The sequence below is a fragment of the Stylophora pistillata genome, chromosome 6 (assembly GCF_964205215.1).
Source record: "Stylophora pistillata chromosome 6, jaStyPist1.2, whole genome shotgun sequence".
Taxonomy (NCBI): Eukaryota; Metazoa; Cnidaria; class Anthozoa; order Scleractinia; family Pocilloporidae; genus Stylophora; species Stylophora pistillata.
Window position 1 is genome coordinate 7,827,551 of NC_142524.1, and position 13,360 is coordinate 7,840,910.

General features: G+C 39.8%; 2 protein-coding genes and 1 pseudogene across 2 annotated transcripts; all 3 read right to left on the reverse strand.

Annotated features, from left to right (window-relative positions):
* Positions 1–755: 755 nt before the first annotated feature.
* On the reverse strand, positions 756–3,221 carry LOC148728054 (histamine H2 receptor-like). The gene has a single exon (XM_088724912.1). The coding sequence runs from the start codon at positions 1,839–1,841 to the stop codon at positions 756–758; it is 1,086 nt and encodes a 361-aa protein (XP_088581038.1). The 5' UTR covers positions 1,842–3,221.
* A 667-nt stretch (positions 3,222–3,888) lies between these two features.
* LOC148728055 (uncharacterized) lies at positions 3,889–9,050 on the reverse strand (annotated as a pseudogene).
* A 1,122-nt stretch (positions 9,051–10,172) lies between these two features.
* LOC111320651 (putative ATP-dependent RNA helicase DDX49) lies at positions 10,173–13,309 on the reverse strand. The gene is made up of 3 exons (XM_022923308.2): positions 12,928–13,309; positions 12,073–12,459; positions 10,173–10,971 (listed from the first exon to the last, which is right to left on the reverse strand). The coding sequence occupies exons 1-3, from the start codon at positions 13,221–13,223 to the stop codon at positions 10,293–10,295; spliced, it is 1,362 nt and encodes a 453-aa protein (XP_022779043.1). The 5' UTR covers positions 13,224–13,309; the 3' UTR covers positions 10,173–10,292.
* Between the last annotated feature and the right edge of the window lie 51 nt (positions 13,310–13,360).

Consider the following 13,360-nt stretch of genomic DNA (forward strand, 5'->3'; position numbering starts at 1 on the left):
TACTGGATTCGAACCACTGACTGTAGTATGGCATCCCTGTGTATCATGTGTACGTATGTCACGTGACTAGCACATGGAGAGAGATCCGCCATCTCGATTAAAAAAGACCTGTCGTTCTGTTGACGTTTGTATTTGTCTCGTCCTGCTTCTTCCTATAATATTACACTGACCTCTGCGATACTAGTGCAGCGCTCTACCAATTGAGCTAACAAGCCAGTTTTTCAGTTCTGATATTCCCTATTGCTTAAATAGTGCTCTTTACTGCGACAATACGTTTCTATAACTGCAGTTCAGATATATGAATTTCATATATTCGTTGTGTTTGATTTATCATCTTACGGGTTTATGTCGGACTAATTTGATAACCTGCTCCCAGTTGGCTTGTTAGCTCAATTGGTAGAGCGCTGCACTAGTATCGCAGAGGTCAGTGGTTCGAATCCCGTATACTGAGGCCTGAATTTTTTCAGGTCTGATTGTCACTATTGCTTAAATAGTGCTCTTTATTGCGAGGATCGTGCACAAATAAGTTATAATCTTGTTATTTGTGGCATTTAATTGTATTTCATTGTCGCAAGGCTTCTAGATAAAGTCAGAAAGTTTTCTTTCCTACCACAAATAGTTGGTGCGACAAAAACAGGGTTTCATGCTTAGGAAGGCTCATTGAGTAAGCTTGGGCGACCTGTGGCCTTTAAGGATGGGTTGTCAATAATGTTTCGCTACCTGCATGTAGTGACAGTTGCTGTGGTAATGCTGATTTAAACGCCGCGTATGGTATTCCCATGAGAGACTCGTCCTGGCAGCTCGAACTGATTGCAGTTCAGTTCCATCATTTCTCTATCTTGTCCAGCTTCCGGTCTCCCCGTACTCCGTCTTGATCTGCTACACAGATTCCTCGCCATTTCTTCGGCTTCTGGGAAACCTTTTTTCGACAGCAATTCAATGAACGCCACTAGAAAATTTCTGTTTCGAGATGTGTATATAATCGGGTTGAAGGTAGAATTCAATTTAATTAACCCCAACACAAAATGACGAATTGTAGTTTTTTCACTGTCCAAAAACTTTTCTCCGTATAGAGACCATGTGACGAACATAAGACCACTCGGGAGAATGGAAACTAACAAAGTCGTCACTATTATCAAAGTGGTTGACTTTAAGGCCTTCTTTTCTTTTTTAAATCTGGCTTTGGCCTCTTGAGTAACATGAAGGGAAAGAATTCGCTTTTCATGGCATCTAGCCTCCTTATAAACGAGCACCTGAAGGAAGATAATTGAACTCAACAATGTGAAGTTTAAAATTACGATTGGAATCACCATCACTATGAAGAGAAAAAAGGAAACAAAAATGCCTAAGATCCAGGCACTCGCCGCTAAAACTGTAACACGCCGTTTAGTGAGCATTTCGTTGTGTGCGAAAGAGTATTTGATTGTGAAGTATCGTTCTCCACTGATCAAAATTGAGTGGCCTAATGCAGCGTGCCAAATTACGATATAGACGATGGTAAAAACCAAATTTACTTCACAAAATTCGTGGAATCTTTTTCGTTGCAACATAAAAATTGTCATAGCTCCATGCAGAGGTTGAACAACCAACCCAGCCATTAGATCAGTAAGTGCTAAAGATGCCAACAAAATGTTAGAGTAAGTTTGAAGACGTCGTTTGGTTTTTACAGCCAAAATAACCATCACGTTCAAAAGGCAGGTACAAGGACAGGCGACAAAGCTGACAACAGCGGATGTGATGAGAAAACCATAAGTTAGATAGGAAAAATGATATTGCAGACGTTCATGATGAAATACATGATAACAACTGTTTTGAAGGCCAACCGAAGAGGACTCATTCATTTTCGCCACACAGCACAATGTGTTTTTGGACTACTGACTTCGCCAAACGAGAATACTTGCAGTTAAATATCACAGTGATGTTGTGCTACGTTTAGAATTGAGAGGATAAATAGAAAGGACGCAAAGGCAAATACTCCTTTTTCAGTACACACCGAAAGATGCCAAAGAAACAAACTTCATTGTGTTAGTGAATAAATTTCGCACACGAAACACATAGAACTCGGCGGAATTTGTTATTCCCTCAGTGTAGATACCGAAACAAATGCAGTCCAGGAGGTAAGTTGGGCGGAAAGTAATTAGCCGGTAATTGTTTTAATGTAACAGCAGTCTTATGTGACCGACAATTTGTGTCTCTGTTCAAAAGAATAATAAATAAAAAATGTTTAATTTGACAATTTACTATCGGTTCGACTCTCATTGGCCAGAAATCGGTATCGTTACTCCTATAGCGCTAAGTGATGTATGGGTCAATTTTTCCAGCGGGTTTTAAACTCTTAATGCATCTGTAATTGGTACTTGAATTCCTCTAATAAACCAAGCTTGAGTAGAAATAAGTGCTACACCCCTGATTACTCACTATTGATTTAAAATCTAATCCAGCTGAAAGCCACAACCATTGAATGTTTCACTTCCCAACGCTTATTCTCTTGTGAAAGTAAATAAGTGGTTGATTGGAGGGGGGATCATTCGTCGCCAACAGAGTACAAAGGGGGAACCAAAGAAAAATGAGTATTTCATTTGTCCCCAATCCCCTCTCCTCTGCCATCCAGGTGCCTGAGTTAGTGCCTGTCTAAGCAGAGAACTTTAATTCTGGAATGGCTTTGTTTCAGATAACAAACTTTCACTTGTGGCAAATCAAATCTAAATGCTGCATTAATTGAGAATTTGGTGATAGATCAAGAAAACAACTTTTATCTGATAGGTTTGAGTATTCTCATTTCCTGTTTTTGGGATAAGGTATGGATAATTTTGGGAGAATTTACTTGTTAATCACTGCTGCGAATTAAAGGGTTTAATATATTAAAGTGTCCCTGAAGCTTTTATTGATATTGGCTATGGTTTAGTAATTCTGCCCTAAATCTCATTAGGTGTATCATTTGGAATTTGTTTCTGTAAAAATTTGAGTTATCAACTACAATTACGATAAAGGAGATGCTAAAAGCCATATTTACTTCGCAAAAGTCGTGGAAAATTTTTTCCTTGCAACATAAAAATTGTCATAGCTCCATGCAGAGGTTGAACAACCAACCCAACCATTAGATCAGTAAGCGCTTAAGATGCCGCAACAAAATGTTGGAGTAAGTTTGAAGACGCCGTTTCGTTTTCACGGCCAAAATGACCATTACGTCTAAGAAACAGGTACACAGGCAGGCGACGAAGCTGACACCACTCCTGTGATGGGAAAACCATAAGTTAGATCGGTAAAATGATACTAGCACTGCAGACGAACATGAAAAAATAAATGATCACGACTGTTTTCAGGGCTAACCGAAGAAGACTCATAGTGTTTTTCCGACTACTGATCTCGCCAAACGAGAATACTTGCAATTAAATATCACAGTGATACTGTGTTACTTTTGAAACTGAAAGGATAAATAGAAAGGACGCAAATGCAAATACTCCTCTTTCAGGTACACTTCAAAAAGATGCCATAAAATTAAAGTGTGATCTGTCGGTGAATGCGCATAGAACTCGGCAGACTGAATTGTTATACTCTGTTGTTGATGCTGACACAAATACTTTCAAGGACTTACGTTCAGCGGAAAGTAATTAGCTGGGAATGTTTTAAATGCAACAGCAGTCTTTTGTTTCCCACAATTTGTGTCGCTGTTTTTTAGAAGAATAATCGATCAAAATGTTTAATTGATAATATACTGTCGGGACCAGTGAATATCGAGCCGACAGTAAATTAGCTGAGAAATCGGTATTGTCTCTCTAGGGAGGCTTGGCAATGCGTGCACGTGGCCAACTTTCCAGTGGACTTTAAACTCTTAATGCTTCCGTGAATGGTACTTGTAACCATTAACAGTAAAAAGATTGAACAGAAATGAGTGATACACAGTTTTCTTACTGATGATTTAATATCTAACCCCGCTGGAGGGCACATCCATTAAATGTTTTTCTTTCTACCGCCGATTCCCTTATGAAAATACCGTATTTCCCTGAATAAGCGCTCAGGTGCTCAGTTAAAATTTCATCTTTATGGGGGGGGGGGAGGGAAGGGGAGGAATGCTTATCTAAAGGGGGGCGCTTATTCAAGGGGTTCGTTTATCACGTTTTCCTTTCAACGAAGTGTAATATTTTTGGCTGAATCTTAAATAGAAAAACAACACCTAAATTATTACTGACGAAGATATAAAGTCAATATTAATATCGATCGTTTGTTTAACAAAGGGGAAAGACTTATTTCCTTACTAAAAATACGACAGGGACTAAGCCAAGAGGATTGACAACAGTGTTACTTTAAACTTATTGGAGTTGTTTTTTCCTATCAGAAATCGTTATAGTAGGTTCACTGTGCTACAGAAACATGGTTTCATTTCTAGAAAGGCTTATTGTACAAGCTTGGGCTACCTGTGGCCTAAACAGATCGGTTGTCAATCATGTTTCTTTGCATGCTCGCACTGACAGTTGTTGCGGTGATGCTGATTTGAACACCATATAAGGTATTCCTAACCGAAAAGGACTTATTCATTTTCGCCACACAGCACAGTGCCGGTGGTTTTGGACAACTGACTTCGCCAAACGAGAATACTTGCAATTAAATATCACAGTGATACTGTGTTACTTTTGAAACTGAAAGGACAAATAGAAAGGACGCTAATGCAAATGCTCCTTTTTCAGGTACACACCAAAAGGTACCAAAGAAATAAAATGTATTGTGTTAGTCGGAATGAATTTCGTATACGAAACACATAAAATCTGGCAGAAATTGTCATTTTCTGTTGTAGATACCGAAACAAATACAGTCGAGGAGTTACGTTCAGCGGAAAGTAATTTTCTGGGAATTGTTGGGGGCAACAGCCGTCTTATGTGACTGACAATTTGCGTCGAATCAGTTTTGATTGCTCTGAAATTGGTATCGTTGCTCTTATAACGCCAAGCAATATATGGGTCAGTTTTCCAGTGGATTTTAAACTCTTAATGCATCTGTAAGTGGTACTTGTATTCCGCAAACAAAACAAGCTTGATTAGAAATGGGTGTTACACCAATTACTCACTAATGGTTTAATATCTAGCCCAGCTGAAAGCCATATCCATTAATTATAAAGTTTTGCTTCCCAACTCCTTTTCTCGTTTGAAAGGGACCAGTCGTCGCCAACAGAGTACAAAAAGGGGACTAGAGAAAACTAAGTAATTCATTCGTCCCCAATCCCCTCTCTTTTATCTTTCTTTAGGAGCCTGACTGCACACGCTATGATTTTCTTATTGTTCAATTATTCATATTGCATTTAGAAAACATGATTTTAAAGCTAAAATCTCATTTGATCAAGCGCAGTGATCATGTAATAATTATAAAAGAAAATTGCTGTTCTGCTTAATGTCAAACTTTTATACTTCAGATTCTGTTGAGGACCATTTCTTCTAAAAATAAGAAAACATTTTCTATAGAAAGGTGAAAAGAAAAGGCAGAGAGTCATTTAAAGGATATCGAGTGATCTATTAACGAATTCTCACGGCAAGGATTATAGAAATTTATTGCAGAAAGAGCAGAGAATTGATGTTTTTATCTTAGCAATTAGATAGTTAGAGTAGCAACTCTATGGGAAACTAATGGGTACCTACCCATTAGTCCTGGGTAGTCCGCCACTTCCTATGCCATCCAAACTGATGTAATTTTCCTTTCTGGTTTATCATTAAGGTACATCCCAGCAATTCAAATATGTTGAGGTTTTTAAACTGTCGTGGTAGTCTTTTGATGTTATCAATGGTTTATTTAGGGTAATTATTTTAGTGGTTTCTCGCAATCTTCTTGTCATTCTGCATGGGATTTATCAAGTGGACGGCGTCAAAATGACTTTCATGAAATTATGTTGTATCTGTTGATTCTAATACTCATTTGTAATGTCATCTTTGTTATTATAGTCAAATTTTCAGTTACTGGATCATAGGCTTTTCATTGTAGTTTATAATCTTGTTCATATCGGTGGTATTTCATTATAGAAAGACTGCTAAATAGAGCCAGAAAGTTTGCTTTAGACTTATTGGAGTTGATTTTTTCTTACCACAAATTATCATAGCTGGTCCACTGTGCGACGGAAACATGGTTTCAAGCCTAGGAAGGCTCATTGTACAAGCTTGAACGACCTGTGGCCTCTATGGATGGATTGTCAGTAATGTTTCGTTGCATGCTCGTAGTGACAGTTGCAGTGGTAATGTTGGTTTAGACGCCACATATGGTATTCCCATAGTTGACTCCTACTGGCAGCTTGACTGACAACTGATTACAATTCCTTTCCATCATTTCTCTATCTCGTCGAGCTTCAGGTCTCACTACACTCCGTCTTGATCCGCTACACAGATTCCTCGCAATTTCTTCGGCTTCTAGGAAACCTTTTTTTGGAAACAGTTCAATGAACGCCGCTAGAAAATGTCTATTTCGAAATGTATATATAATTGGGTTGAAGGTAGAACCCATATTAGCTATAACCCGAACACAAAATGACGAAGTGTAGTTTTCTCACTGTCTGAAAACTCAGTTTTCTCCGTATAGAAACCACGCGACGAACATAACACTTATTGGGAGAAGGAAAAATAGCAAAGTCGTCAGTATTATCAAAGTGGTTGACTTAAAGGCTTTCTTTTCTTTCTTGAATCTAGCTATGGCTTCTTGAGAAACTTGAAGGGAAAGAATCCGCTTTTCATGGCGTCTGGCTTCCTTATAAACGAGGATCTGAAGACAGATGATTGAGATCAACAACGCTGCTTTCAAAAGTACGACTGGAATCACCATCGCCCTAAGTAAAAAAAAAAAAAAGAAAACGAGAAAGCCTGGGATCCAGACGCAGACCGCTAAAACTATAACACGCGCTTTAGTGAGCATTTCGTCGTGTGTGAAAGAGTATTTAATTGTGAGGCATCGTTCTCCGCTGATCAAAACTGAGTGACTCATAACAGTTTGGCAAGCTACAATAAAGGTGATGGTAAAAACCGAATTGACTCCGAAAAATTCGTGGAATCTTTTTCTTTGCAGCATGAAAATTGCCATAGTTCCATGCAGAGGTTGAACAACCAACCCAGTCAGTACATCAGTAAGCGCTAAAGATGCCAACAAAATGTTGGACTAAGTTTGGAGACGTCGTTTGGTTTTCACGGCCAAAACAACCATCGCGTTCAAAAAGCAGGTAAAAGGACAAGCGACGAAGCTGATAACAGCTGCTGCGATGAGAAAACCATAAGTTACATCGGAAAAATCATACCGCAGACGAACATGAAGAAATAAAGAATCACAACTGTTTTCAAGGCCAACCGAAGAGGACTCATTCATTTTGCCACAGAGCACAGTGCCGGTGGTTTTGAACTGCTGGCTTCGCCAAACGAGAATACTTGTATTTGAATGTCAGAGTGATACTGTGTTGCTTTTGAAACTGAGAGGGCAAATAGAAAGGACACAAAGGCAATTAGTCCTTTTCCAGAGAAGTGCATATCTGAATGAGAGTGCCTAGTCTAGGGGTGCACTTATTAAGATTTACTATCTATCTAAAGATGAGCTAGCTAACGCCATCAACGCTGTGCTCTTAGAACCCATGAAGCATTACCAACCCCTATACGCTGTCCCTACTGTAGTGGAGGACTCCGATATGCCTTTAATTAAGGAATGTGATGTCCTACACGCTCTAACCAATCTAAGCCCGAGGAAGGCAGTTGGACCTGACGACATCGGTAACTGGCTTTTGAGGGAATATGCAGTGATTCTCGCACAGCCTATTACATCTATACTGACCGCGAGCTTTAGAGAACAAAGGCTTCCCGCCTCTTGGAAGCTTGCGGACGTGGTGCCTCTCCCTAAGCAAAAACCCGTGGTAGATGCTACTAAGCACCTGCGTCCCATCTCCTTGACGCCCGCTATCTCTAAGGTTGCCGAAGATTTTGTGGTACTCAGATATGCCAGTCCAGCGGTGTTGCAGATTATAGACCCGAACCAATATGGCGGTATTCCAAGATCCTCCACCTTGTACGCTCTGATTTCCATGGTACATAACTGGTCACAAGCCACTGACGCCACAGGCACAGCTGTTAGAGTGGTATTTTTCGACTATCGTACGGCTTTTGATCTTATTGATCACAATTTGCTGGCCAGAAAGATCGAAGCCTTGGACATGCCACGGTGGGTTCTCGTCTGGGTGCTGGATTTTCTGTCAGACAGGAAACAACGTGTCAGGTTGTCATCAGACTGCAGGTCAGAGTGGGGCTCAGTCCCCGCCGGGGTACCACAGGGGACCAAGCTTGGTCCCTGGTTGTTCTTATTAATGATCAACGATCTTGAGGTCGACGCGCTCACTTAGAAGTATGTAGACAACACGACTATCGCCCAAACGATACCGCGAGGTTTGACCAGTGATGTACAAAGCGCAGTTTCCGCTGTTGAGGCGTGGTCGATCGAAAATAGGATGGAACTGAACGCGGATAAATGCAAAGAGATGTGCATTGACTTTAAAAGGAACACTCACAATTTTCCACCAATTGTGATTAATGGCAAGGAACTATCAGTATCAAACAGTGTAAAAATCCTAGGAGTCACTATTAGCTCAGATTTGAAATGGAATGAACATATCTCAGAGTGCATTAAGAAAGCGAACAAGTGCCTTTATTTTATTGTTCTTCTAAAGCGCACCAACGTTCCACTGAGCGACATTATAAATTTTTATTGCACCGTGATAAGATCTGTTTTAGAGTACTGTGTGCCAGTTTTCCATCACGCGCTTCCACAGTATCTTAGTGACGACACTGAACGAGTACAAAAGAGAGCGCTCTGCATCATTTGTCCTTATGCGTCATATTTCGAATGTTTGGCCAGGTTCGACTTAGTAACCTTGCACGCAAGACGCGTGGCTCTGTGAAGCAAGGTTTTCGAGTCTATCACGTCATGCCCGGATCACAAACTCGTGCCTGTCTTACCTCCTAAGAGAGAACACAGGTATAATCTAAGACAGTCCAGGGCTTATGCCATGCCCCGTACACATACAAATCGTTTTAAGAACACTTCTATTCCAAGTATGTGTACATAAAAATTTTTAGTTACTGTTTTTTTTTATTTTTAATTTTTTTAAAATTTTTTTTTGTATTTTATTTTTTTTTAGTTTTTATTTGTTTTTTAGACTAGTTTGTACATAGTCATGTATAAAGAGTTCTTCACATTTATGGTTTTATTATAATTTCAATTTGTATTTGGAATTTATTTATTCCTGGTTCTTAGTAATTGTAACGCAATTCAGTCTACGGACTGCCATGTTCGATATTCTAATAAATTATCTATCTATCTAAACTATCTATCTATTTACTCTCAACGAACTCTAACTTAATTTTGGCTGAATCTTAACTAGAAAAACAAAACTTACAACATTATCCACAAAGATATAAAGTGAATATCAAATATCTTTCGTTTGTTTAAACAATAGGAAAAGAATTAGTTGCTAAGTAAATACACGACAGGGAATAAGCCGACAAGAGACAAGATTGGGACCTACGAAGTGAGGCACGTGAACGGCGCTGACACGGTTTTAACGCTTGTTGTTCATATTTCGATTGAACTATCATTCCTTATTTAATGTTACCTCCAAACGCGTTCCAATAGGACAAAACTTAATAGAATAGAAAACGCACCTAAGAAAAGTCTGCAAGCAGTTGGGAATGGACACAACTGGAAGAGAAAAGGAACTACTAATTCCACCTGCAAGCCTTTCTCCTTGAGATTTCAGGGAATGGAGAACCACACATGGCTGCTCACACCTCCACAGCATATTTGCTAATGTTAAGCAATTTTTACATGCAGGTGTGAAGACGATAATTGATTTGTTTCCTCCATTGCCAAATGGCAAACTTTTCTTGTGGTAACACTAATTTTAGGAACAGGGTTTTTTTTTGTATCCTCTCTCGTTTGAAAAAGCGAGGGAAAGGGGGGTAACTTACTTGACATTTTGGCAAGTAGAGGGGGTGGGTGGGCGCTTATTCGGGGAAATACAGCAAGTAAACGTTGCCAACAGAGTATACACTGAGTGTTTCATTTGTCCCCAATCCCCTTCCCTCTTCCATCCTTCAGGAGCCTGGTTACACAGGCTATGCCGGGTTTTCTGATAGGGTCAATTATTCAAATTGAATGAAAAAACATGCATTTAGAGCTAAACTTTCATTTGAACAAGTCCAGTAATCATAACGTTGTTAACTTCAATTCAAATGCCTCTCTTTCTTCTTCTTTCACCGTCAGCAATGCAACAACGTTTAAATCTAATGTTAGTTCTTCTCCTTTTTGTACTTTCTTCTTTTCCTTCTTGACGTCTTCAGATCAGGATCTTTCCCTTCCTGGATCAGTTTTTTTCTCTTATTAATCAATCTCTTTTCTAACACAGCACTACCTCTCACTCTCAACTCTGCTTCTCTTCGTGCCACCATCACTGCCTTCAGCAATGGCAGAACATCATTTTCATTTGTTTCAAACTCAACAAGCGTAGTATTGATGGTGGCTTCGATTTGTTTCACCCTATCGACATCATACTGCGTCACAAGCGTTATCGCCATTCCACCTCGTCCTGCTCTTGCTGTCCGTCCGACGCGGTGTATGTAGTCCTTTGGAGACGCCGGCACATTACTGTTGATCACAAGTTCTACTTGAGGAATGTCTAACCCACGACTTGCTACATCGGTTGCTACAAGAATCTTGACTATACCTGACTTGAAAGTGGCTAGGCCTGCAAGTCTTTCCCCTTGAGATTTCAGGGAATGGAGAGCCACACATGGCAGCTCACACTTCCATAGCATGTTTGCTAGTGTTTGGCAATTTTTACATGTATGCGTGAAGACGATTACTGATTTGTTTTCTTCACGCTCTCGCAAAATATGAATGAGATAGGAGTCTCTCACACTGGCTGAAGCAAGGATGTATCTCTGGTCTAGCTCAGTGACTGTTTTTATGCTGAAAATCAAAATCACTGTTAATGAGTAAACAAATAGATCCCATGTTCAAACGTTTTGACCAGCAGTGCCACTGTGATGAATGAGTTCTAACCCTTAAACTGTCATGACTGACCAAGACAGAATTTCTCCTTAAAAAATATCAATATAATATCAAGCAGTCAAGTAGTGAAAATAATCAGATATAGCAATTAGGGGATTATCACTTGATCCAATACCAAATTCTCCAAATTAAGATTATAACAATTATATGGCAAACTGTAAGAGAATTACTGATGAGATATTAGGAGTGACAAGACTTCCAGGTACTTCTCTATCAAGTTTCAGCCACAAGGAGAAAGGTGCAATTTTTTATTGCATGCATACTAATCACACATAAATGTATGTGAATCAAAGTGTGAAATTTGGCATTGAGGAATAATCTAAACCTTTCACACCCTCACATCAGTCTACATATTCTCCATACTGTTCTCTATACATTTCCTAAGGTGCTGACAAGGAGAAATTGTTTAGCAATCAAGAACTTCTTTGTTTGGTGATCACATTTCTTTGTTCTCATTCTTGATTCAGGGGTGATTTTGTGAGGGGAAATTACATCAGGACTCAACACTTACGGTAGCCCACTAGCCTCAGACTAGTAGAAATTCAGTTTTGGTTAGTGGTTTTCGATTTCCACTGGCCAGTTTGGCTAGTAAACAAACTGAAATTGTCGTAACATCTGCCTTGTCACTAGTCACTTGGCCAGTAAGTTGAAAAGTAAGTGTCAAGCCCTGTACATGCTAGTCACTCTCAACCTTTTAACTCCCACAAGTGATTCACTTGTAACTTCCCCTTACCATATCCATACATTACCCACCAAATGGGTAATGAGAATACTTATAGCTATCAGATAGCTGTTTTCTTGATCTAACACTAATTCCTCATAACTAATGCACAAGGAAATGCGTAGAAGCTAGAAGGGAGTATTAAAAATAATTTCTTGGGAATTAAAGGTTTAAGAGAGATATTGTACAGTGGTAGCGTCATAAAATAAAGATCTCCATAAGTGTTCATACTGCCTTTAGGGGAGGTAAGAAAATAACGTTGATATATTTTTACTCACTCAGACTTCACTTCATGGTAAAATGGATCATTACTTGATATCTCTCTCAGTTCTTGGAGAGTGTCTGTCAGAGTGGCACTGAAAAGTAATGTCTGTCTTTCTGTGGGAACACTGTCAAATATCACTTGAAGATCATCACTAAATGAAGGATCCAGAAGTCTGTCAGCTTCATCGAGAACTAAGAATTTTATTTTCTTCAGGTCAAAGGTATCCGTGCTCTTAAGGTGATCGGCCAGTCTCCCTGGAGTTGCTATAATAACATGAGGTTTCTCGGCAAGTATCAGTGATTGTTTCATCATGTCCAGGCCACCAATAATGACAGCCTCCTTGAGGCCAATGGGTTTTCCAAGGGCTCTGAATTGATCGCAAATTTGATATGCCAGTTCTCTGAGGAGAGTAATGACAACATTTATGTCAGTACTTAAGTCAATTAGCCAAACCGTAGCAGCTTATGTAAGTTTCTGTGGGATATAGGGGCTATGAGCATGTCTACCCCCCTCTAGATGGGATGTTAATCCACTGAAGGCTACCCCAGGGATTTCATTAACCCTTAAAACCCAATTGATGTGGCTGCACTCCCTAGCTATAAAGACAGTGATTACCCCTATTCCACGGAATTTTTGGGTGAAAACAACAAGGTCTGAACAATGTTTTGGAACTCTTTTGACGGAAGATCAACAAGTATTTGTAACGAGAAAGATCACTGGCCGATGAAATTTTTATTGTCACAAACAAGCTTGACATTCGAACGATCCTGAGGTAGCAAGATCGAACTACACAGAAATATAAACAACCATTTCGAAATGATAAAATGAGCAATCAGGACAGTAATTGACAATAAAATTAACTTTCTACCTAGTAGGCGTGAGAATAACAGCAAATATTCCATAAGGATCTTCGCAGAGTCTTTGAAGTATGGGCAGAGCAAAAGCAGCCGTTTTCCCACTTCCAGTTTTAGCACACCCAATGCAATCACGTCCAGACAAAATCGGCGGAACACACTTCTGTTGAATCTCTGTCGGGCTTTTTATTCCAACAGCATTGCACTGTTTAACGAGCCAGTTATTTAAGCCTAAACTAGAAAACGTACACGTGGGATCATTGTTGTCATCGTCGGCCATTTTGCGGTGTAGTAACTCGCCGGGATACATGGGAAGGATTCCATGATTGTAAGGGCTCCACGCAGATTCCTCGAATGCAATTCGAGGATCCGCGCGGCGCTACCCTGCGCGCAGAGGCCCTTTGATCTTCTTAGATTAGGAAGATCAAAGGGCCTCTGCGCGCAGGG